Source organism: Nannospalax galili, unplaced genomic scaffold (assembly GCF_000622305.1).
Source record: "Nannospalax galili isolate Female #2095 unplaced genomic scaffold, S.galili_v1.0 scaffold1387, whole genome shotgun sequence".
In the NCBI taxonomy this organism is placed as follows: domain Eukaryota; kingdom Metazoa; phylum Chordata; class Mammalia; order Rodentia; family Spalacidae; genus Nannospalax; species Nannospalax galili.
Window position 1 is genome coordinate 672,316 of NW_008355976.1, and position 27,097 is coordinate 699,412.

Here is a 27,097-nt window from a genome sequence, read left to right on the forward strand (position 1 = left end):
CTCTCTCTCTCTCTCTCTCCTCTCCCTCTCCCTCTCCCTCTCCCTCTCTAAAAAGTCAGCAGAACAAATAAGCCAATAAAATGGGTGAGAAAATGAGCCACTTTTCAAATGAAGTACGAATGGCCAATAAATACAAGATAGTTTTCTACGTCTTTGTCCACCAGAGAAAGGCAAATCAAAGATTCCATTTCACTTCAGTCAGAATGGCTAACATTAAGAAAAAAACAAAACAAAACAAAACAAAAAACCCAACAAATCAAATACTGGTTGACCGTGAGTGGGAGACAAAAACTTTCATATATATTGTTAGTTGGGAATGACTTGATAAATTGGACAGAATCTGGACTAAAGATTTTTAACCTTGCTACAAAAAAACTACAGTCAAGGAACTATGTGCCATCTTGTGACCTGGGCACCGCACGTTAACTGAACATCAATTTGCTGCTCCACCCAAAAATAATGAAGTAGTATGGGGATGCTTGAGAATTAACACATAAATGCACTGAGAGGCAGTACATCTTCATTGAAGAGTGTTTGACATCCTGTGCATGAGATGTTTTGGGCCTGAGGATGAAAGGGAAAGATTATCTGGTAAGGGTGAATCCAAATTTGTAGTTTTCCAAAATTCATGCTGAGAAATGGTTTGGAATAAAATGATGGGTGAGGCCTAGCTCAAGGGCAGGCCCATTCTCAAAAACAAAAGCTAACAGCCAGGCCTTTTCATTCAGCTATAAACGTGATGTGACATGGTGATGTAAATTAGTACAGCAATCAGTATAGTAGTTCCTAAAAAAATTAAGATAAAACTGTAATTATGATTTAGCTATACCACTTCATTTAAAAAAATTTTTTTAAAAATTTTGCTGCTTTGTTTGAGACAGGGTCTTATTATGTAGACCAGGCTGGTCTCAAACTCAAGAGATCCACTTGCCTATGCCATGCCTGTGATTAAACACATGTGCTACCACACTCATCTCGATACCATTTCTTACCCAAAGAATGAGATAAAAATAGAAACCTATTGTGGCATCATTCCCAATAGCCAAGTTAGGGAACCCTTGGTGCCCATCAACAGAAGAACAGGAGGAGGATAAACGTGGTATATGCATGCAACAGAACTTTTATTCAGTCAAAGAGAATGAAATTAGGGCATCTGCAGGTATATGGAGGGAACTAGATATGATCATGGTAAGTAAAATAAGCCAGAATGCAAAAAAACCTAGAGTCTTACAGGCTCCTGCTCATATGAACCTTCAGCAATGGTGTCAGCATGCACCAAACCTGTGCAAACTCAAGCAAATAAAAACCCAGCACAGAACTGGGGAAATGGGCAGCAGGCCCAACCTTAGCCAAAGAAGTACTGGCAGCTGATTACTGATGGGTGAGGGAAGAGTTGATATTCTTTAAGAGAGAGACTCTATAGATAGGCCGACTAGACCCCCATGGATGCATTTGTACTGAGGGACAACTGGGTACACTAATTTGACTCGATAGGCCTTAACGTATGTGACAGAATGCATGAAATCTGGTGGAAGGGAGTTATGGGAGGTACAGAGGGGGAAGGAGTATGAGGACTACGATATTTTTTATGAAATGCACAAAAATTCAATTAAAAAAAACCCCTAGTATTCCATATTCTAGTTCAGAAGTGGAATATAGGAGGGAAAGGACATGAAAGGGGACTGATAGGGATAAGAAAGGGCAAAGGTCAAGTAACAAGATGAGATGGAGTATTATCAAAGTATGTTGTATGAAGATATGAAAATGTCAAAATGACACTCATTACTTTATATAGTTACTATTATGCCAATAAAAAGGGCAAATAAGAATATTTTCCATGACATCTTACAATAACAGTTATAAATCTAAACCTCCTAATTAACATATCAAGCATCATAACTATACTTGTCAGTTAAGAATTTTATTTATCCTTCCAAATGTAACCGACTGTGGCTAGTAATAATTAGATACATAGAGATTAGAGACACATGTGAAAACATATAAGTGTTAGTAGCATTAAAAATGAGTCTTTCGCAGGGCGTGGTGGTGCACGCCTTTAATCCCAGCACTTGGGAGGCAGAGGCAGGCAGATCTCTGTGAGTTCAAGGCCAGCCCGTTCTACATAGTGAGTTCCAGAACAGCTGGGGCTAAAGGGAGACCCTGTCTCAAAAAGACCAAAAAAATAAAAGTCTTTCCGTAGGAAACAGTATATTTTAAAATGAAATGGATATCTTTTTTAAAGGTTAAAAACTCATTCAATTTTATGTCTCACTTGGCTTATACTGAGTTCAATATTGTATAACTGTACTAACTCAACTGTGAACCTAGAAACTTGTACCCACTTGTGAAATAGATGTACTCTTGAAAAAAAAAAAAAAAATTTTTTTTATCCTCAAATACTGCTATTTTTTATTTTACTTTAATTTTGTAAATGATTTTTTAAAAATTTGTACAGCTGTTTTGGTTACTGATATATTTACTGCTATGTGTGTAGTGCCGGTGAAGGCCTCAAAAGGGTGACAGATCCAGATCTGGAGCTGCCACGTGGGTGCTGGGCGTCGAACCTGGGCCCTCTGAAAGAACAAGAAGTACTCTTAACCCTGAGCTGAACCCCTACTATTTCCTTTAAAATCCAAGGCACTGAAATCAATAACATTTTAGTGGAAAAAACACTTTTTTCACTAAAGATGAGCTGCTAGACATGTAATTAAGTTGTTTTCTATTGTTTGAGAAATAGAAAGAACGCAATGTCCTAAATCCAAGAGTTGACTGGCTATAGATATTTGAGAAAGTATTTATATATTACAAGGCAAAAGAATAATTACAAACAGTAACATTCACAACAACCCCCACTGTCCATGTCTTATTCCAATTCAGATACAGGAAAGCCAAAGGCCAGAAATTCACGTACAGACTTATGTTCTAGAACACAAGCTAGCTCCTCCACTAAGACATCAAAGGTTAGAGGCAGAAGGGGTACTCACTTTGTGCTTCCAGTACATTTCTGGATGATTCCTTAACCCAATCTGCATAATCATGAATGACATCAACTCCAGGGTTGGGTACAATGAGAGGACAGAGTTCATCTACATGGACAGTGCTATGTTTTAATTTGAGCTCTAACGGTGTCTGGTATAACTGCAAATCTTCATCCGCCTTCCGCTGTCTCAAACTGAGTTTTTCCAAATGAACTTTGAATGGAGACTCAGACAAGCTAATAAGAAATAACAAGTCAGAAAATAGAGATAAGACATAAGCTAAAAATTTTGCCTTGTTCTGACCATAAAGAGAAAAAAAAGCATTTCACTGTTGATTTTCCTTTTAGTTTTTTTTTTTAAATTATTTTCATTTTATATGTATGAGTGCTATGCCTGCATGTAGGTAAGTGTACATGTGTCATGAAATGCCCGCAGAGGACAGAAGAGGCTATCATATCCCCTGGAACTGGAGTTAAGGACAGTTGTTAGCTGCCATGTGGGTGCTGGGATGTGAACCTGGATCTTCTGCAAGAACAGTCAGCATTCTTAACTGCTGAGACATTTCTACAGCCCCCTTATTTCTTTCTTTCTTCTTTTGATCTTTTGAGATAGGGTCTCCCTGTAGCCTCAGCTGAACCTCACTATAGGCTGGCCTTAAACTCAGAGATCAGCCTTCCTCTGCCTCCTAAGTAGCACTTGGTGGGACTGGAGCTGTCTAGGCAAACTCCAAATTCAGATGAGTATAAGCTCAATCTAGACTTGTGATTTTTCAGTTTTTTTGAGACAAGGTCTCCTTGTAGCCCCAGCTGGCCAAGCACTCACTATACAGACCGGGCTGGGCTCAATCTCACAGAGATCCTCCCAAGTGCTGGGATCAAAGCCTACATGCCCGGATTTTTCTGTTTTGTTTTTCTTGATGCCATTTTTAAGATTGATACTACTAAATACTTTCCAAAATATAAAAGCATCCATAATCTAATCACTAAATTTAGGATCAATTTTCCTAATTGTGAGGCTCAAGATGCTATTGATTTTTATTTCTCCAAAATCAACTGCAAAAACTAGTAATCCTATTCATTTAATATGCAGCAAATGTACATAAAAAGTATCTAAGGCCAGGTGTGGTGGTGCATGCCTTTAATCCCAGCACTCGGGAGGCAGAGGCAGGCAGATCTCTGTGAATTCAAGGCCAGCCTGGTCTACATAGTGAGTTCCAGGACAGCTGGGGCTACCGAGAGACCCTGTCTTAAAAAAAAAGACAAAAAAAAAAAAAAGTAAGAAAATTTTACATATTTTGCACAGAATTCTGTACACATTCTGCCTAGTAAGTATCCGAACATTGTTTAAAAAAATGTATTTTACTTGTAGGGGCTGGAGAGATGGCTCAGTGGTTAAGAGCACTGACTGCTCTTACAGAGGACCCGGGTTTGATTCCCAGCACCCACATGGCAGCTACGAACCATCCTTAACTCCAGTTCCAGGGGAATCTGAAGCCCTCTTCTGACCTCCGTGGCACTGCATGACATGGGTACACTCACTTACATGCAGGCAATACACTCATCCATACAAAATAGAAATAATAAAATATTTTTAAAAGAACATATTTTTTATTTGTTATTTTTACTTTATAGTCTATAAGTCACATATACTTGTATATTAAGACTATGAGCACATATATACAAATATTAATTGTAGGGACAATATAGGAATGCATGTTACCATAGGAATCCATGTTACCATAGGAATGCATATGTTACCATACATACAGACTTATGCAGGGGTTATCTATAATTTATACACCCACCTTATGACGTCTGAGACATAATTATACTTTCCATGGTTTGATGGTACAAATGGAGCCATCCTATTTTTCTTCATAATCATAAAAATATCTTGTCACCTAAAAATTGTGCTAAGAATACATCTAGAAAGATCAAAAAGTGGAGTCCTCTCCCTGGGCTTCCTGATAATAGTTTTATCCCCTTCAGTAACCACGTTGTTTGAAAGCATCAAGAAATGTAACTTGCTGGGTGGGCATGGTGGGGCACACTTTTAACCCCCGCAGTTGGGAGGGAGAGGCAGACAGCTCTCTTGAGATCGAGGCCAGCCTGGTCTACATAGTGAGTTCCATGTTAGCTGGGGCTTCAGGGAGTCCCTGCCTGAACTGAATCAAACAAACAAATGTAACTCACGATTTAACAGCTACTGGATTGGGTAGGAATCCGTATTCCATCGAATCGGCAACCTGATGATTTTCCAGTTCATGAGAGCCATTCAGCTGTTCTCCACTATTAGCAAGAGTCCAGTTGGGGCCCCAACCAACCCGAAATGAGCGTCCCATGAACAGGGCCATGTCCATCAAAAGTTTCCCCTTCCCAAACATAACAGATTTTTCAAGAGGGACTAGACCTGGTTGTCTGCGTGTCCCCACTGTTTTCAGCTGAACCTCAGGAGCTGGGCTGGGCACTGTCAACACAGTGGCCAGGGGCAGAGGGGCAGACCAAGGGGATGTGGATGGGACATTCATCAATGATGATGTTCTGGGAGTACGACACTCTTGCATGGAGGCACTTGGTGAAAGAAAAGCTCCACGTGTAAATTTTGATTGCAGCAATCCACCAACTGAAATGAGAAAAACATGACTCATTTATTTATTGACAACATTCAAAATTACTAAGGCTGAAGTTATTCAGTATTTTACCAGACTCAATAAGCTATGGATGACCAAAAACTGGTTAAGTCAGATTTTACAAAAATCATAAAAAATATAAACCTATTTTTAGTTATGTGCATGTGTGTATTTGTGTGCGGGTATGTGCATGTGAGTGCAAGGTGCCTGTGGAGACCAGAGGTCTCAGATGCCCCTAGAGCCGGAGTTTCAAGTAGTTATGACCTGTCTGATGAGGATGCTGGGAATTGAATTGGATCCTCTGCAAGAGCAGCATGGATCACTCTTAATTGTGGAGTCCTATCTCCAGTTCACAAAAATTACTTTTCTAGCCAGAAAATCTAGGCAGTGATTATATAAAGAAACAACAACAACAAAAAAGACCTTTAAAAAGTTATGATGTCGCCAGGCATGGTGGCACATGCCTTTAATCCCAAGCCAGCTGGGGCTACAGGGAAGCCCTGTCTCAAAAAGATCACCCCCCCCCCGAAAAGTTATGATGTCAGTAAAAATATTATAATAAAAATAACACTGATTGTACTTTTGAAAAAAGTATCTGGCACTTCTGTGCATTGGACTGTGTAAGCCATGTGTGACCATTTCACTTCTCTTTACAGTAACCATAACCAGTAAGCATGATCTTCCACTCCTATTTTGCAAGGGAGGAAACTGGGCTCAGATAACCTAAGTGGCAAGACTGGGAGATAAATCTGGGTTAAGGCCTGGGATCAAGGCTTGTGTCCTTATTGAAATTTTGTATGTAATAGTTTCTTATTTAACACACACACACACACACACACACACACACACACACACACATATACTTTCTGGCTGAAACAGGAGATAATCATTTATCAAATTAAGTCAGTTCCAGAAAGACAAATATTGCATGTTTTCTCATTTGTGAATCTTAGATATTATAGATACCCAGTATCACATATGTATCTCAGACATTAAAACAGAGGAAAACCTGGAGAACAGAGGTGACTAGTTGGAGAAAGGAGCAGAAAGGGGAGGGGAGTGGGAAAGGAGATTACTTACATATAATAACAAACATGAAAAGCCTCACACAGATCAAAACTCAAGCTTCTACCCTCCAATATCCGATGCTAGATTTACAGAACTAAAACCATATCTTATGACTGCACATGTGATTTCAGTGTTTTCTTGAAACAGGGTCACATGTAGCCTCCTCCTCTGCCTTCTTCATCTCCCAAGTGCTGAGATTACAAGTGTGTATCACCACACTGGGCCACTTCTTATTACTACTGTTTCTTCAATTTTGTGTTTCTTTTTTTTAAAGGCAGTGTCAGCGTTACTGACGTGTGACATTTTCCTACAGTATCCATTGTTAGAAATGTTAATAAATGATGCTCTAATAAGTTAAACGTATATTCATTTTCTTCTCGAGAGAGAATTTGTTTTGGGACCCAGGCTCTTGGTTATTTTTATTATTGCTGCTTATGAACTTTTTACATTTATTTGTTTTGTGGGTGTATACAGGAGGGACATGCACATGCCATGGAATTTACCTGAAGGTCACAGGACAGCTTGGGGGAAGTGGGTTCTCTTCCAGTACATGGATACTGTGTCAAACTCAGGTCTCGGGGCTTGGTGCCAAACACCTTTACCTGCTGGGTCATTTCACTGGTCCCTGTTTATGTTTTGAGACAAGAGTCTTTGTGTGTTGCCCTGGCTAGCCTCAGACTAACACAATCTTCTTGCCTTAGCCTCCTTGAGGCATCTGTTACCACAACCCACTTGTCTTTAGAGACTGATCACAAGAGATTTTTAGAAAAGGACATCTTAAAAAAGAAAAAAAGAAAAAAAAAACAGCAGAGCAGAGTGGCACACACACTTTTAATCTCAGAAGTCGGGAGGCAGAGGCAGGCAGATCTCTGTGAGTTCAAGGCCAGCCTGGTCTACATAGTGAGTTCAGGTCAGCTGGGACTACAGGGAGACCCTGTCTCAAAAAGACAAACAAACAAACAAACAAAAAACCACAAAAAAAAGAAATAAAAAACTTGCCTATGTTTTAAGTATGGTTGTTAGGGAAACTTGCTAGAGAAATTCATTCAATTAAGAAGATATGGAGAGGCAGAGACAGGGAGATCTCTGTGAGCTCAAGGCCAGCCTGGTCTACATAATAAGTTCCAGGCCAACTCCTACTACAGGGAGACCGTGTCTCAAGAACAAACACACAAACAAACAAACTAATAAGATATGAAAAAGAGGTCTCTAGAATTTTCTTGTAAAACAGCCCATTCCTTGGGGCTAGAGTTGGCTCAGCACTTAAAAGCACTGGCTTTCTTGCAGAAGACCCCAGGTTTCAAATCCCAGCACCCACATGGTAGCTAACAACCATTCCGAACTCCAGTTCCAGGAGATCCCATTTCTGTGTCCATGGGCACTGCATGACACAGGTTCACTTACATACATGCAGGTATAGCACTCATACTCATAAAATATAATTTTTTTTTTTAAAGTCCACTTTCTATACAATACCTATTGAGTGGGATTTTGAAGAATGGGATGCTGAAATGGGGCGTCTAGGAGAACAGATTTCCTGAGCAGTATCTCTTTTGGAAGGGAAGTGACTGAAGCATTGATCCATGGCATCTGCATCTTCTTCATCAATGAGCAACGATGCTTTCATGATCTAAAAAGGCAACATATGTAGAATGAATGTGTCCCCCATAAATGAAAGGCCATTTATGAAAGAAAAATGCAGTTTACAGCAATCAAAAAAAAGTTATTTATTCTCAAGGCTATGTCTAGAGCCAGCGTAACATTTGTGTGATCATTACCGTACACTGTATGAAGGACAGAAGTCACACGTGTCTCTTCTTTGTATTTATTTTGCTCTACCAGAACCCAGCACATACCAGCTGCTTCTGTTTGCTGCATAAATGATTTTAAAATCAAACACAAGCTGAAGGCTAAAATCATACAAAAAGGCAGGAGCTAGAGGAACCAGAGATAGAACTTAAATCTGGTCTACTGTGTTTTAAAAAATTTGTTTTGAAATCTCAAAATCGTTCTAAAGCAGACGTATTTAAAATATTTATTATTTTTGTGTGAGTGTATTGCTTGCAAGTTGTGTAGGTAGCCGTGTTGTACAATGCCCAAGGAAGTCAGGAGGCACTGGATCCCCTGGAGCTCGAGTTATAGATGGTTGTTAGCCACCATGTGGGTGCTGGGAATTGAACCTGGGTCCTCCGCAAGAGCACAGTGCCAGTGCTCTTAACCCTGAGCCATCTCTCCAGCCCCTCTAAAGTAGACATATCTAATAGAGAAAATTCACAGTTGCTAACGGATTTCCTGAAAGTCTGGGTAGCAAAGCTACAAAACTTGGATTAGAGCCCAAATCTTCTGATTAAAGAAAGCAGTTAAAAACCAAAAGACTTGGGCCAGATGTGGTGGCACATGCTTTTAAACCCAGCACTTGGGAGGCAGAGGCAGGTAGATCTCTGTTTGACGCCAGCCTGGTCTACATAGTGAGTTCCAGGCCAGCTGGGGCTACAGGGAGACCCTGTCTCAAAATAACAAAACAACCCACCCCCCCCATGCACAAAAAAAAACAGAAGACTTATCTTCTCACCCTCAATTTAAGGCTTTCTGCCCTAGATGGGAAAACAAGGTCCACAACATTACCCCTATTTCTTTTTCTTTTTTTCACCAATGTGAACTCTCAATGGTCTGAAGTGAATAGTCAAAGAGGTGTGATACTGTATCAGAGAGAAAAAATATTAGTTTGGCTTTCTGTCATGAGAAGGGTGGGTTAGAACTTCACCTGTAAGACATGTGGATTGACTCCTAGTGAAGATGCAATATGTATTGAAGCAGACACAGGTTCCTGATCCTCAGGCATACTCTCTTCAAACACAGATTCCAGTGCTGGCTCCTGGGTGATATCTACCATGTCACTGTCCAGTTCCACAACCCTCCCTAATTGCTCCACCTCTGGACTCTGGCTCTGCAGACAGCAAAAACATCAGAGAAGCAGCATTAAAATACACCAAATAGAACAGAACTAGATTAGACTAACCTCACTCAGAACACAATATAGAAACACATCCTGTACTTTTTATATCGTGAGGTGAGAACAGATTTGCTCAAGTTAACATTATCTAAGTACTTAGGTTACAAATGTTTCATAAAAACAGACTTTCCATAATTCATGATCCTAGGTCTGAGACCTAGGCCAACACACAAAGAGAAACAGTGGTCTTCAGAGACCTATATTATACTATACCTGATTTAGATAGCAATGGTAATTTCCTGATTTACACAGGGTTACCCTGTCTTCCAAATGACTGAGAGCCAGAATTGGGCAGAGAACAGCTAGCAATATTATCACAAGATCCCCTTCCCATTTGGGAGACAGAGGCAGGCATATCTCTATGAGTTCAAGGCCAGCCTGGTCTACATAGCAAGCTCAGGCCAGCTGGGGCTACAGGGAAACCCTGTCTCAAGGTCCCTTCCCTTTATATATAGCCAGGGAGGACAAACTTCTGACTTCCAGGGTGCTAGGATTACAGATGTGCTCCATTGTATCTGTTTCATGTGGTGCTAGGGAGCCAATTTAGGGCCTCAGGCATGTTAGGCAAGCACTGTCCCAACTGAGCTATATATCCAGCCCACTAATATTAAATTCTTAAGTAAATTTTTACTCAAAAAAAATTTTTTTTGTGTGTGTTTTGCTTGCATGTGTAAGTATACCACATGCATGCAATTTTCCCATAGAAGTCAAAAGAGGGTGTTGGATATCCTGGAACTAAGAGTTACAGATGGTTGTTAGCCTCCATGTGGATACTGAGGAGCAAACCTGACCTGGGTCCTCTTCAATAGCAACCTTTTTTTTTTTTTTTTTTTTTTTTTGTCTTTTTGAGACAAGGTCTCCCTGTAGCACCAGCTGGCCTGGAACTACGTAAACCAAGCTGGCTTTGAACTCACAGAGATCCGCCTACCTCTGCCTCCCAAGTGCTGGGACTAAAGGCGTGTGCCACCACACCCAGCCTAGCAGCCAATACTCTTAACTACTAAGCCATCTCTCCAGTTTCACTTTTCGTTTTTCTTAAAAATATTTAGAAATAATACCAGATTTGGTGATACACATCTTAAATCCCAGCACTTGGGAGGCAGATCTCTGTGAGCCCGCTTGGCACACAGCGAATTCCAGACCAGTCAGGGCTACATATTAAAGGCTCTCTCAAAACAAAACAAACCCATACACATGCACGTGTGTGTGCACACACGCACACGCACACACACACACGCACACAAATGCTCTGAGATATCTTCATGCCAAAAGGTACTATTATTTCTCCTCCAATGCTTTTACACTTACTATTCTTGCAAAATTTCTGGCTGATTTTGCATGAATAGCCTATTTCATACTGTACATCATAGAGATGTTGTGGTATAGTAAGTAGTTTGTGGTTTGTTTCTTTGTTTTTTTAAAAGACAGGGTCTCACAATGTAGCCCTAGTTGGTGTGTAACTTGCTATGTAGACCAGGCTGGCCTCAAACTCTGCCTCTCAAGTGCTAGGACTAAAGGTGTACATCATCATGCCTAGCAAGCAAGCAGTTTTTAAAAAAAGTTTTGCATCTTATTTTTTGGAAACAGTATTTTGCTATATACACCTAACTAGCCCTGCCTCAGCATCCTGAGTGTAGGAATTACAGTTATGTGTCAATATACATGGGTGAAAAATTATCATGATCTTTTTGGACAAAAATACCCACCACTACTGCAAGGAGACCCTATCTTAAAAAGACCAAAAAAAAAAAAAAAGTACCCACCATTAATTAATGTTTTCAATTGGATATTATCTATCTTGCGTTCTTTTGCAAATAGGAGCATTGAAAAAATATGTGAGTCTATGAGCAACTATAGGAAAAATGAGTTAAGGCACAGGGTATGTTCTACTTAAGTGGACAATAACCAAGGACAGTTCTAATAAAACTAGATAATGTCCCAAAGGCAAAGATTTGGGCTGGGGGTGCAACTAAGTGGCACAGCATTTTCCTGACAGGTGAGGTGCATTTGACCACTAGCATAAAACAAAATGCAAAGATGCTTCTATATTTAAAATTCAGACTAATAGGTTGGGTATGGTGGCACATACCTTTAATCCCACTGCTTGGAAGGCAGAGGCAGGAAGATCTCCATGAGGCCAGCCTGGTCTATATAGCAAGTTCCAGGCCAGTTGGGGCTGTAAGGAGTCCCTATCTCAAAAAGACAAAACAAACAAACAAACAAACAAACAAAAAAACCACGCTATTTACTAGCAGATCAGACTTTTATTTTAAAATATTTTGATTTTTTTTATGAATTTCATGATACATTTTCATTGCATAGATTCCCTCCCATATCAGTATCCCTACCCCACCCCCAACAGACTACTTTTATGCTTTAAAAATTTCAGAATGGAGCATAGCTCAGTGGTAAACAGTGGGCCTAACACTGTAATCTGCAGCAAAGGGAAAGGAATCTGGGGATAATGCTCCCATGTAAATAACTGTGGGAAAACTTTCATTCCTTGGGTTTCCTTATGTGTTCACTTTTGGTTTGTTTCCCTATAGCTGCATCTGGCCTGGAACCGGCTATGTAAACCAAGCTGGCTTCTTTCTGTAGAGATCTACTTGCCTTTGCCACTGGGCTTAAAGGTATGCACCACCACACCCAGCTCAAGTATGGTCACTTTTGTTTTTTTTTTTTTTGGTCTTTTTGAGACAGGGTCTCTTTGTAGCCCCAGCTGGCCTGGAACCCATTACATAGATCAGGCTGGCCTCGAACTCCCAGAGATTTGCCTGTCTATGCCTCCCAAGTGCTGGGACTAAAGGATCGCACCACCACATCACTTTTAACCAAACAATTACAATTTCCTTTGGGAGTGGTAACACTGGGAATGGATCCCAGGGCCTTGTTCATGCTAACACATACTCTGCCAATGAGCTATACCCACTGCCATGATTCCCTTTAATCCCAGCACTTGGGAGAGGCTGAGGCAGGCAAATCTCTGTGAGTCTACATATGGAGATCCAGGGCAGCTAGGGCTGCAGGGAAACCTTGCCTAAAACTGCCTTCAAAAAAAAAAGAAAGGAAGGTTTTAATAGTCTCCACAACATGGGCAGAATGTCTTACTGTTTTTGGCTTCCATAATAACCTGTTTTTCCTAGGGCTGGAGAGATGGCTCAGTAGTTAAGAACACTGGCTGGTTCTTGCAGAAGACCCAGATTCGAATCCCAGCACCCACATGGCAGCAAACAACCATCATTAACTGCAGTTCCAGGGTATCCTACAGCCTCTTCTGTCCTCCTCGGGCATTGCCCAACACGGGTGTACTTACCTACATGCAGGCAATACACAAATACATATTAAAAAATAGTAATAACCTGTTCTTCCTATTTTATACCATATATCAAAATTTATAATTTCTTGCATGTGTTGGTCTACAACACTGTCAAGGCTTGAAAACAGACATTATGGTTTACTTTTTCTGTATCTAATACTAAGCACACATCAACCAATTAAGTTTGTTGTTTATGTCTGATTCAGTATCAGGCACACAGCAAAAGAAAAAAGCAATTAATAACCATGAAAGGACAAGCAGGAGTGAGGGTGAGTGGGAGGAAAGGGAGACAGGAGAGGAGAATGATGCCAGCTTACTAAACTACCCAGCACTGGAAAACTATGCCATGAAATCCTTTACCTATGGCACTTTTAGGGTAAAAAAGGATGAATTAATGAAATAACCAGATCAGAGACCAAAGGGACTCAGGGCATCTACTTATGAAGAGAGCTGAAGACCAGAGTTTTGTTTGTCCCACCCATACCACCAAAGCTATAAGACATCATCTAGTAAATGGACAAATGGGGAGGGAATGTCCACAAAATGAGGAACTGGAAGTTCTGAAATCTACATGTGTAGATTTTACTCAAGTATATTCATGAAATCCAAATAAACTTCCCTAAAATAAATCTTAGCAGTCAGGTTTTAGAAGTTAGTTGGACCAATGAAAAATGGTGGCTCAGAGGAAGCTGAGTAAGAGCAAGGGGAAACAAACTCCCCATGAAGTCTGTGGAAGCTGACTAGCACATCATTGTGATTCTCCTTTTCCTACAAGGCAACCTCCTGAAGAGAGACTTAAATTGTATTTATAGAAAGTATATGCAAAAACGGCTGTCTAAAATATGTAGAGGGTAAGTCTGTAACAGAAGCCTTCGGTGATTTAAGAAATGCGTATTTTCCTATTCAAAAGATTCCTCAACCAAAGGAGGCTGCCAACACTAAACAAACAGGATTTCTTAATTCCGAATGTAAAGTGAGGCATCTCAAGTGACTTTTATTTCAAAACAGAATGACCAGTCAAAAGTCAGATTTTTACATAGTTCCTATTGTTCTCTCTAGTCAACTGGTTTGGTTCAGTGTAACTAATAACATTGCCTGCCTCCAACACAACTTGTCTTCTAATTGTGAAGAGTATTTTCACACACATTTTTTGCTTGAAAAAAAATCAGCTATCAATAATACTGCGTTTTTTTTAAGAGAAATTCATAGGCTAGAGAGATGGCTCAGCAGTAAAGAACACTGGTTGCTCTTGAAGAGGATCTGGGTTTGATTCCCAGACCCCACATAGCAGCTAACAACTGTCCGTAACTCCAGTTCCAGGGGATTTGATGCCCGCTTCTGACCTCTGTGGTCACTGTATGACATGGAGACACATACATGCAGGCAAGATACTCATAAAACTTTTTTTATAATTTTTAAAAGAGAGAATTCTACTTTAGGGTTTCAAAGGCCCATGAAGGTACATATAAATGTTTTGCACACATACAGTAAAGGATACTGCTGCACGAAGTTTAAGTCTTAATTACATTTGTAATGTTATATTTGATTTTTAAATTAATTTTCTTTCTTTTTTTGGTCTTTTTGAGACAGGGACTCCCTGTAGCCCCAGTTGGTCTGGACTCTCAGAGACCCATCTGCCTCTGCCTCTGGAGTGCTGGGACTAAAGGCCTAGGCCACCACGCCCAGCTTAATTTTCAAAAAACCTCTTCAGGTTAATACACTAAGAAAACCAAGACTGGGCGTGGTGGCACACATCTTTATTCCCAGCACTCAGGAGGCAGAGGTAGGCGGATCTCTGTGAGTTCAAGGCCAGCCTGGTCTCCATAGTGACATAGTGAGTTCTAGGCCAGTTGGGACTATAGGGACACCCTGATTCAAAAAGCAGATTTAAAAACAAACAAAAAAAACCCAGTATGTCAATGTCATTGGGCATGGTGGCGCATGCCTTTGATCTCAGGACTCCTGAGGCAAAGGCAGGCAGATCTCTGTGAGACCAGCCTGGTCTACACAGCTGAGTTCCAAGCCAGCTGTGGGGCTACAGGGAGACCCTGTCTCAAAAAGAACAAAAACACCAAAACAAACAACAAAATCCCCCTCCCCAAGTATCTGAGGTAAGCAAACTTGTGGCAATATATATACATATATATAAAATATTTAAAATATATTTAAAATGTGTTGATCATTGGATCAATTTGTAATACTGTCCCATTATTTCAAGTCACAGCAAATCCAAAATTCTGTATCTTCTAAATTATACTTTTTCCTGTAAAAACTTAAAATTTGAGCTGGGCTGAGCATGGTCCAAGCACTTAGGGAGGCAGAAGCAAGTGGATCTCTCTGAGATCCAGGCCAGTCTCTATAGCAAGTTTCAGGTGAGTCACAGCTATACAGTGAGACCCATTGCAAAAAAAATAAATAAATAAATCCTACAACCACCCCTCCCCCCCCGAACCAAAATCCTTTTTTAATGTTTGGGCTGGAAAGATTGCTCAGTGGTTAAAAGTGCCTGAGTTGAGTTTGGCTGCCAGCACCTATAGGGGATGGCTCACAACTCCAGCTCCAGGGAATCCAAACCCTCTGCTGGTCTCCATGGACACCATACTCACAAGTATAGCTCTATCCACAAAGATACAGACCAAACACACACATAATTTAGAAATTAAAAAAAAAATTGTTTTAAATTTATTTGAGTGAATTTACTGTCATGACTATCATGACTCAGTGGGGTAAAAAGCTGTATCTACATCTCCTTGAGTGCCAAAGGTCTCATATCTTTCAAATTTCAAAACCTGCCTCAATCACCTGTGGAAAATTATTAAAAATTAAGTATCTGAGCTGGGCATGGTGGTGCACACCTTTAATCCCAGGCAGGGGCTGGTGGATCTCTGTGAGTTCAATGCCAGCCTGGTCTACATAGTGCATCCCAGGCCAGCTGGGACTACAGGGAGACCCTGTCTTAAAAAAGCCAAAAATAAATAAAATAAACAGTAAGTGTGTGATTTATGGAATCAAGCAACAGCTGATCTAAGGAATCAATGTCATGCTCTCCAGGTACTGATGCAGCCAGCTAGAAATTAGAATCTCAAATTAGGAGCTTGAAACTAATGTAATTACAGAACAAAACTTTTCCGTAGTGGCCCTAACTTATCTGCTGTGAAGATAGGTTTATCTGCCAGCATTTTTTCTAATCTAAAAGGGACAGAATCGAACTTTTTTTTTTTCTGTTTTCTGGTTGTTTAGACATACTTGCTTTTTTGGGAACAAAAGTAAAACTTATAACCACTTGGTAACAGGGAACTGAGAATACTGTTTAAAAGGTAGTGTTGTATAAATGTGACCCTTAAAGCAAAATGCAAATTTTCCTGAACAGCTCAAGAAACAATATTCCCTCTCCTTTTATAAAATTTTTGTTATATTCTGAGGTTGTTGGGGCAGGGGAGATTCTCCATCAGACTTCAAGAACACCTTATCATGAAAACCAACCTCTCTCTGAAATGAAGGTAACATTGTGATGATGGGGACTCTGATTTAAGAATGAGAAGACTGTGTTGTCTGTTTTCAGTTTATTCAGACAATTCAGGTATTTTCTATATGCCAAGAAAAATGTAAAGTCTTAGTACTAATAACTAAGGACTGGCATTTTCCATCTACCTCACATGTCACTGGGGAATACAAAAAAGGAGGAGTGCTCCAGGGTCCTCCTTCACTAACACACTAAGAACAAGGTCTTTGTAGGCAACACAAATAAAACCTAAAGCCTAGCTATCTGAACATCTCTATCCATCTTTATTTCTGCTATGTCTGAAAGTCCAAAGACCAAGAACGTCTTCAAGCAAAGCAGTACCCTGAAAAGACCCCTGCTCACTGTATCCTATTTTCCCAATTTGAGTCTTTTGATTAGACTGAACCTGTTCTGAATTATTTTTGAGCCCTTGCCTACTACAGTATCACTATGAATCTTCATTATTTTCTACTGTCCGTATTCTAGGGATTCAAGTTGCCAATTTTACAGAAATTTGTTCTGTTTAGAGCTGATGCTTTCTCAGCTATGCCTTTAAGACCCTACATAATACTTTTATGAGCAGGAAAACAAAAAGCTATTGAGTCTGTTTTTGCAAGACTAAAAACACACTTAGGAAAGATTGTATTGGAAATACAGCTGACAAAAAAATGAACATGGATAAATTACAGACCAAGTTCATGTAGATTAATCACGTAGGTTTCTTAGGGATATTGAAATACTACAAAGATAAAAGTTAACAATTCAGTTTCCCACATTCATCACACCCTCCCTTTCTACCTTGTGTGCACAAATGTGAACATACACAATATTCTCCAGAAAATGCCTCCCCAAATTATTTAATAATAAATCATAAAAATCACACATTTGAGCAGCCGTAAGAAAATGCCAAAGGTCCTGCTTTCAGCAGCTGAGAGGTAGAGGTGTTTTACAAAGTCTCATAAACAACTCTTCTTTGAGGGAATATGGCAGCAAGTTAAAAATATTTCTGTAACTTCATTGAGTATAAATAACATCCAAATTAAAGTAAAAATCTTTATAAGTAGGCATTCAACTACCTGATACTTAAATTACAAACCTTTCCACATAAGGACAAAAGGTTTGTATTGGTTTAACAATACTAAAAAAAGGATATAATATAAATAATTAAAATAAACAATGCAGTCAGTCCCTAGTCTCTCAAGCTAAATAATTTACTTGCATTTTAAAAATTATCTACTTTCATAGATTATTATAATACAATATTAAGGGTTTACCTGAATTTAAGCAAACTTAAGGAAACAAAAACCCTTGCAGAAAGCTAATTTGACTTTTAAAAAATGATAGAGGTAAAGAACAAGATTAGACTGCACATCAAGTTATCAGTAAAGTATTTACTTTGCATCAACCCAGACAAGCAAAATGCTACCTTAAGTTGGTCACTGAACAAAGAATTACAACTACAAACGAGAGAGAAAGAGATGTGCTAGAGAATTACAATCTGTAGAATGATCCAAACAGCAAGAGAATCCTTTAAATCTCAAGAAAAAAACCAGATGCCTGTACCATCTTCTGCCCTCCCCTGTATTTGTCTGAACGTGACTGGCAACACGCTTGTACTCTTCGAAGTTCCAGGGCTTATATAAACAGCTCAACAGCTGAATGACTTGCTTTGAACTTCTGTATCATGGATTCCATTCAATTCACTGTCCTTTCTCTACCTGAGGTGGAGGTGCAGGTTTGCCATTAAGAGCCATCGGGAAAGCAGCAGCCTGGCCAGCAGGCGGCAAAGGGGCAGTCTTCAACTTCTTGGATGTAGTTTTGGATGAATGTTCCTCCTCGTCTTCATCGGAATCCTGAAGGCCGTATTTAGAAAAGTGGGAGACCTAAGGGAGAAAAGAAACCCAGTAAGGCTAACTTTAACAATGTTTTATTCAGAAGTTCCTGTATCTGCCTTAGCAACTTGCCTTTTTTAAAAAAGACAAAAGATCGGGGGCTGGGCGTGGTGGCACACACCTTTAATCCCAGCACTCAGGAGGCAGACGCAGGAGGATTTCTGTGAGCTCAAGGCCAGCCTGGTCTGCATAGTGAGTTCCAGGACAGCTGGGGCTACAGAAAGACCCTGTTTCAAAAAGACCAAAAAAAAAAAAAAAAAAAAAAAGGCAGAGAGCAATAGAGGAAGGCACTCAACATTGACTCTGACCTGAAAACACACATACACACACACAATTATGTGGGCAGATCTGCTTTACCAACAGATAATTCTACTGATGTACTATCACTTTGTGCCTCCAGCTATAGTTTCTACAACTGGAACTAGGCTAAGTGACTTTACCTTAAAGACCCAAGAGCCGGTTTCAGGCCGGTACTCCTTGAACTGAGCTCCTTGCTTCCTTGAAACTGCTTCCAATCTCCCCTCATAGTTGATATCAGCAAGTCGGTCTGGGCTCTTTATTAAACAACGGGAAGTTTTATCTATTGGCCAAACTCCATCCAATGTAACTTCAGCTTTCCTGTAAAGTATAACCAAATAAAGTATAAATGCTTCATATTTAAAAATAATACTATGCATGTCAGTTGACCCTGCATAACTGCTTTTAGCTATATAACTGGAGGACTCTGAGCATAGCAGAAGTACTTGCACATCCATGTTTATTGCTGTATTATTTAAATAGATGAATGGGTAAAAATATGTGACGTGGGGATGCAGAGATGGCTCAGTGGTTAAGAACACTGGCTGTTCTTGCAGAAGACCCAGGTTCGAATCCCAGCACCCACATGGCAGGTAACTGTCTGTAATTCCAAATCCAGGGGACCCGACCACCTCTTCTGTCCTCCGCTGGCACTGTATGACATGGGTGCACTTACCTACATGCAGGCAACACACACATATACATTTAAAAAAAAAAAAAAAGTGACGCAAATTTTTTTAGCAGTAAAGAAAAATGAAAATATGACATTTGTAAAATAATGGAGATCATTATGTTAAGTAAGCAAAACTCAAAAGACAAATATACATGTTTTCTCAATGTTAATGTATATTTAAATTTTTACTTTTAAATCTTATTCATTTATTTTAATTTTTATGTGTATGTTGGGAACTAGCACATGATTATGTAGATGATTTTCATGGTAGTTTTTTTATTGTACCCCCCCCGCAATTTAACATGAAATTTATCATCTTAACTAGTCTAGTGGCACATTTAAATACAGTTAAGAATATTTACTGGGGGACTGCAGAGATGGCTCAGCAGTTCAGAGTACTGGCTGCTCTTGCAGAGGACCCAAGTTTGCTTCTGAGAAGTCATACCAGGTTTCCCAGCAGTCACATGGCAGCTAACGACTGTCCCTAACTCTGGTTCCAGGAGATCCATTGCCCTCCTCTGAGCTCCATAGGTACTGCATGATACAGGTGCACTTACACGCATGTAGGCAAATACACTTGTACACTTAAAAACAATAAAAAATTTTTAAAAGAGAATATTCGCTGGACTTTGTGATGAATGCCTTTAATTCTAATACTTGGGAGGCAGAGGCAGAGGCCAGCTTGGTCTACTTAGCAAGTTCCAGGAAAGCTAGGAAACTAACTCAATCCTGGCTTTATAAAAGAATGGGGAAGCCAGGCATGGTGGTGCACGCCTATAATCCCAGCACTTGGGAGGCAGGCGGATCTCTGTGAGTTCGAGCCCAGCCTGGTCTAAATAGTGAGTTCCAGGACAGCTGGGGCTACAGGGAGGCCCTATCTCAAAAAGACCAAATAAATAAATCTTTAAAAAGAGAATTAAAAGCAACCTAGAAATAGTACGGCCATGAACACGGGCATGTAAATATTCAACATCCTGTAGGCAATTCTTTTAACATTTTATTTTTATTTTATGTGTATATGTGTAGTGCCTGCATATATATGAGTGCACCCGTGTCATGCAGTGCCACAGAGGTCAGAGGAGGGCTTCGGATTCCCCTGGAACTGGAGTTAAGGACAGTTCGTAGCCGACATGTGGGTGCTGGGAATTGAACCTGGGTCCTCTGCAAGAGCAGTCCGTGCTCTTAACTGCTGAGCCATCTCTCCAGCCCTGGCAATTCTTTTATATACACAGTTGGTATCTGTATTGGGGCTCTTCATTTGTGAATTCAATTAATCAAAAATCAAAATTATCCAGACAAGGATGGGGAAGTAACACAAAACTGTAATCACAGCACTCCAGAGGCTGAGGCAGGAGGACTGCCACAAATGAAGGCCAGCCTGGATATATCATGAGTTCCACACCACACAGGACTTCCCCCTGCCCAATCCCCCACCTCCACAGCAATATATGGAAATAAAGATGCCCATTAAAAAAGCCAATCTCACACTATATAAAGAGTTAAGAGTAGCAACACCAGAACAATAGAGAATGAAGGGAAAGGAATTAGTCCTAGAACCACAGTGCACTGCTCCCTCTTATACTCTAAATAAAAGTAGAGAAACAATAATTACACTTTATAGTAAGTTAAAAAATGGCACATCGTTAAGTATACGTAAAAATCCATTCATGGTTATAGAGGAAAAATCTAATTTAGTTTGTTCTTTTTTTTTTGGTCTTTTTCAGACAGGGTCCCTGTAGCCCCAGCTGGCTTGGATTTCACTATGTAGACCAGGCTGGCATCAAACTCACAGAGCTCCACCTGTTTCTGTCTCCCAAGTGCAGGAACTAAAGGCATACACCACCATGCCCAGCTTGTTCTTTTCTTTTTAAAAAACAAAAAAAAAATTACTTTTATTTTATGTGTATGCCTGTATTGTCTGCATGTAAGTGCAACTGTGTTGTGCAATGCCCACGGAGGACAGAAGAGGATGTCTGATCCCCTGGAATTAGAGTCACAGAGAGCTGTTAGCTTCCATCTGGGTGCTGGGATTTGAACCTGGGTCTTCTGTAAGAACAGCCAGTGTTCTTAACCCCTGAGCCATCTCTCCAATCCCATTCATTATTTTCTAAATGTACATAAATTCATACCTATTTAGCCCTTCACCCACAGGTGGCTTTTGGTTATCATCCACATAGACAATAACTTCTTTCCTTCGGATATGCACAATATCATCCAAATTTAGATTTGTCAAATTCACATCTCCTTCAAAATAGATTGAGCCATACCCTGGAATTCAAAGCAAAAGGTTAAACAAGTCATACAGTATTAGGGAGTAGATACTTTCTTAAATCTAAAGTGATTAATAAGAAAGACTATGCAACCTATGATATTCACGAATATTTTAAACCACCCAGAAATCCCTGGAGTAGCATATTTCCTCCTTAATATGGGAAGGATGGGAACAAGTGAAGTGGTATTACATTGTTAAGTTTGTATAACATCTACATTTTTTACATTTCTGCTATTTTCAAAATAGCCAGGTAATATCTCTTCCCATGTATTTGTAATATTGATCTATTAAAAAAAAATACTTAGTTCCTAGCTGGAGTCCTTTCAAAATAAACAGAGCAGAATGAGCTTTCTCAAAGAAAATTATCTCTAACAATTTAATAATATGAAGTTCAACCCAACTTTTAAATTTCTTGAGATTTCCGGCAATTTGTGAAAAAGAGACACAAAAAGGCATGGCTAAGCCCCCAAATGTTATACGGTTCTAGTTTCCTTGCTTTGTTATTCCCAAGACTCTACTATTCAAAGCCAAGAGGGATGCAAATACAGGAAAAAACAGATTCTGAGATCAAGAGCTTCCCTTAACTATGGAAGCAAAGTACAATCTCTCACTAACTTTTTAAGCCCACACTCACCTTTACGACCAATAGTGAAGTCAGAAACAACACATTCTCCTTTTTCATTGGTAATTTTAGCAAGGTCATCCATAGAAGGAATAGTATAATAACCAACTTTTGTGAGAATGATGCCTATAACCAAAAACCAAAAATTATTAATATCCTTAGGTACAACAATTCTCAGTAATATCTTTTTTATTTTTTATGGAAGTTTTGATTTTATTATTTTTAAAAGCTCCACATTCACTGGGCATAGTGGCACACCCCTTTAATCCCAGCACTCAGGAGACAGAGACAAGCAGATCTCTGAGTTTGAGTCCAGTCTGGTCTACACAGTGAGCTCCAGGTCAGCAGGGGCTATAAGACCGCCTCAAAAAGACCAAAAAAAAAAAAAAAAAGGTCCATATTTCTGTCTCTGTTTTGCGCCTTCAACATTTTTACAACAATTTTCTGCTCATTAAGAAAAGCAGGCTTGATCCTGTCATGGACACATTTAATACACATGAAACTACCCCACAGACCCTGCTAACTTATAGAAAAGCCTACGACCATGTGTTAAATGCTTGACCATTACCTTCCTTAAAAAAATTTTTTTGGTTTATTTTTATCTTACGTGTTTTGCCTGTATGTATGTTAGTGTACCTGAGTTATGCAATGCCCTGCAGAGGCCAGAAGAGGGTGTTGGATACACTGGAACTGGGGTTATGGACAATTGTTAGCACCCATGTGGGTGCTGGGAACTGAACCCAGGTCCTCTGGATGAGCACCTAGTGCTGAGCCATCTCTCCAGTTCCTATCTTACTTTATATATATATATATATAAATTCTATGAAATGAAATGAGTCCGGGGTTTTATTTTTCTGACACAGGATCTCATGCACCCCAGTCTGGCATTGAACTTAATTTGTAGCTTGAGCTTCTGAGCCTCATGATTCCACCTACCAAGTGCAATACTTGAGACAGATGGATCAGTGCAAGTCTGTGGCAAGCCTGGGCTATAAGCAAGAACGAGTTGTTTTCCTCACCTCATCCCCCTAATAAAGAAAGAAAAAATAAAATTTAAAAAAAACCAAAGAAGAGGGCTGGAGAGACGGCTCAGCGTTTAAGAACACTGGTTGTTCTTGCAGAAGACCCAGGTTCAAATCCCAGCACCCACATGGCAGCTAACAACTGTCCGTAACTCCAGTCCCAGGGGATCCGACAGCCTCTTCTGACCTCCGCAGGCATTGCATGACATGGGTGCACTTACCTACATGCAGGCAATACACACATACACATAAAATTTAGAAAAAAAAGTTAAAGAAAAAAAACAAAGCAGAATATAGATTCTGAGCATTTTAGGTGAAGTCTATTTAACACAGTGTTCAGATTTTATTCACCACATAACTCTCTTTTCAAAGGTATACTCATTAACATACTGCAATGTTAAAAGCATTCCATAAAATACATTCTGGCGAAGTCTTAACAATAAATAACCTACCTGAATGTACAAAGTTAGGCAGGACAGTCTCTTTGACTATAAAATGTGGGCCCTTTTAACTATATCAGGATAATCAAGATATTAATTTTAACTATTCCAAGGGTGTTAAGAAATATGTGAGGCCAACCTGCTGGGTGTATATGGTAAGAGTTATTCTCTATTTCTTCTCGGTCATCTTGCAGTGACTCATCATGGAAAGAGGCTTCTTCACTGCTTCCTTCCAGTCCATTTCGCAAAGCAGCACGCATGTTCAAAGCAACAATGGTATCATCCACATTGTTGCTGCTGTTGTGTTTATTTCCAGCACTCTCTGGGGTTTGAGGAATGGGTTTGGCAATAGGGTTAGTATAAAAACGTGATACAAGAGAATCATCATCTCCATCCTGCTGATGGTTCTCATCAACAGGTTTACTCAGGAAACTAAATCTGAAAGGGGAAAAAAGAAAGAAAAAAAATGCCTTAGTCCCAGTAATGTAACAGCAGCAGCAATATAACAGCATAAGGTCCATTAAGGTCCCTCCTCTCCTAGTAGTCCAGCCATTCTATATCCTCTTACAGTATTTTTAAAACACACCAACCATGGGCCAGGCGTGGTGGTGCACACCTTTAATCCCAGCACTCGGGAGGCAGAGGCAGGCAGATCTCTGTGAATTCAAGGACAGCCTGGTCTACATACTGAGTTCCAGGACAGCTGGGGCTACAGGGAGACCCTGTCTCAAAAAGACCAAAACAAAACAACAACAACAAAACCACCAACTAAGCAGGGCCTGGAGGTCCACGCCTTTAATTCCAGCACTCAGGAGGCAGAGGTAGGCAGATCTCTGTGAGTTCCAGGCCAGCTGGAGCTACCGGGAAAAGATCAAAAACAAAACAAAAAACACCAAGCAAAGTATATACTGCTATCTATAAGAGACACAATAGCAAAGAATATAAAAATCTGGATTTTATTTTAATTTTTATAAAATCCTCTCTCTAGGTCCCTGCTTTAACCTTCGGGTTCCCATTCTCAAGGTCTACAATTGTAATACTTAATCTCTATTAACTATCTGACATTGCTCTGGACAATTCAATAAATTAAAAGTTAATCCTTATAGTAATGTGAAATAGGACATAATCATTGTCTCTAATTTGTAAGAAAACTGAGGCACAAATAAAATTTCTTGTCCATCATTGAAAAGTTAGGAGTACTGGAACTGGGGCCTTAACAGTCAATCCAACTCTGCATTTCAGGACCTTAACTGCTCACTTTCATAAAGGAATGGATGTGAATACCTCAAAATTTAATAAATATATTTATATTTATTATGTGTACAAAACATGGGTGCGTGAACCATGGTGGGCCTGTGGAAGTCTGAGAACTACTTGTCTGAGTCAGTTCTCTCCTTCTACCATGTAGTCACAAAATGCACTTAAACTTCTAATATTCAAAAGCACAGGGGGAGGGAGGGTGGAGAGATGGCTCAGTGGTTAGGAGCACTGGCTGCCCTGAGTTTGAATCCCAGGACCCACATGGCAGCTACCAACCACTGGGAACTCCATCTTCTGCCATCTTCTGTCTTCCACAGACACTGCATGATACCTGTCTTCTACCATGTAGTCACAAAATGCACTTAAACTTCTAATATTCAAAAGCACAGGGGGAGGGAGGGTGGAGAGATGGCTCAGTGGTTAGGAGCACTGGCTGCCCTGAGTTTGAATCCCAGGACCCACATGGCAGCTACCAACCACTGGGAACTCCATCTTCTGCCATCTTCTGTCTTCCACAGACACTGCATGATACCTGTGCACTTCAGTGCATTCAGGCAATACAATAATACAAATGAAATAGTAATAAAATATAATAAAAATTTAAAAATATTAAAAAAAATTTTAGAGTACAAAGGTTTGCAAATGTTTTGTTAGTGAAATCAAAGTAGGATTACTTTAGAAATAGACCATTATTTTGAATAAAGAAATAAACTAAATGCTTACTAATTAAATTATAATCTGGCACAATGACCAGGAAACTATTAAAAATGAAGAGGAAAGGATGGTGAGGTGTCTCAGTGGGTAAAGGCGCTTGCTGCCAAGAATGAGCTACCGGAGTTCAGCCCCAGAACCATATGTCAAAGGAGAGTCCAGCACTAGGATTAACCACACCTAGCTTTAGAAATGGCAAACCTGTCTCCATTTCACTCTAGCTGACCTTCACTCACCCTGTGTTTCTGCCCAGTCATTCCCACTGCTCTCGCTAACTGCAGCCATGCAGAACAGTCCCATGAAGGGGAGCCCATTGTTTCTGCAGTTCTGAGAATCTTGTTTTTCCTAACCAAACCTAGGAACTTTTTGTTAACCGAAAGCCTCTTTGTTAACTAACTTGCCCCTGGTCTGGTACAACTATGGCGATCTGATGTAACTATGTTTACTGGCTTTGTACCTGGTATGATGTAATTGTGGTTTTAAGCTTTATAAACCCTGCTCTGACTCTTCTCAGGGTCGAGAGTTCTTTATGGCATTAGACCCCTCTCCACCACCAGCTAATTATTAAAAGGACTCTTTATTTGACCATCATTCTGTGGCATTCCTCTGTGCCTCAAACTTACTATTACAGCTTTGACTATTATATAGGTTGTGGGAAGCAATTAGATGCTTGTGCTTTGAAGGTAAGCACTTTACCAACGAAGCTAACTTACCCAGACAACAGATGTATTTCTTGACTTTTTCCCCCCTTCCCTAAGTAAATTTTTATTTATTTACTTATTTATTTTTATTTACATGCATGTGTCTGAGTACATGTGCCATGTATGAGTGCCCATGGAAGCCAGAAGAGGATATCAAAGCCCCTTGGAACTGGAGTTAAAGGCAGTTGTGAGCTGCCCAACATGGATACTGGGAATAAAACTTGGGTATCCTAAAAGAGCAGCAAGTAGTATTAACCACTGAACCATCATTTTAGCTCCTAAGTCAGACTATTAAAAGATTAGTGGTTGGGCGTGGTGGTATACACCTTTGATACCAGCACTTCAAAGGCAGAGGGAGCTTTGTGACTTAAAAGTCAGCTTGGTCTACATAGTGAGCTCCAGGCCAGTCAAGGCTACAGCAAGACCCTGTCTCAAAAATGTTCACTTCCCCTTTAGATAGTGTACACTGATTTTGCTTGATTGTAATGGATAAGTATCACTTCAATAATTACCACAAATTTAATCTGTGAACTCTAAAAAGTGCATACTAAAACCAAAACAATACAAATTTCGAGATGGTTCTGTAGAAACAACCAGAATTCTAATACCCCACTAGGAGCTGAAGACTGAACCCAGGGTGTGACATTTGTGAGGCAAGTCCCCAAATCTTAAAACTCTTAAGCAATTTAAAAAAATATATT

The 27,097-nt window shown here is 39.9% G+C and overlaps 1 protein-coding gene across 4 annotated transcripts in view; it reads right to left on the reverse strand.

Moving 5' to 3' along the window:
* The window catches only part of Nup98 (nucleoporin 98), a 108,762-nt gene that overhangs the window by 21,539 nt on the left and 60,126 nt on the right, over window positions 1-27,097 (reverse strand). For all 4 annotated transcript variants that reach the window (XM_008854096.3, XM_029556603.1, XM_017803453.2 and 1 more), the window contains 9 exons: window positions 23,864-24,162; window positions 22,275-22,388; window positions 21,498-21,636; window positions 18,839-19,016; window positions 18,225-18,389; window positions 9,440-9,622; window positions 8,152-8,305; window positions 5,171-5,600; window positions 2,985-3,214 (listed from right to left, as the gene is read on the reverse strand). In XM_008854096.3, coding sequence (XP_008852318.1) covers window positions 2,985-3,214; window positions 5,171-5,600; window positions 8,152-8,305; window positions 9,440-9,622; window positions 18,225-18,389; window positions 18,839-19,016; window positions 21,498-21,636; window positions 22,275-22,388; window positions 23,864-24,162 — 1,892 coding nt within the window. The remainder of the gene's footprint in view (window positions 1-2,984; window positions 3,215-5,170; window positions 5,601-8,151; window positions 8,306-9,439; window positions 9,623-18,224; window positions 18,390-18,838; window positions 19,017-21,497; window positions 21,637-22,274; window positions 22,389-23,863; window positions 24,163-27,097) is intronic.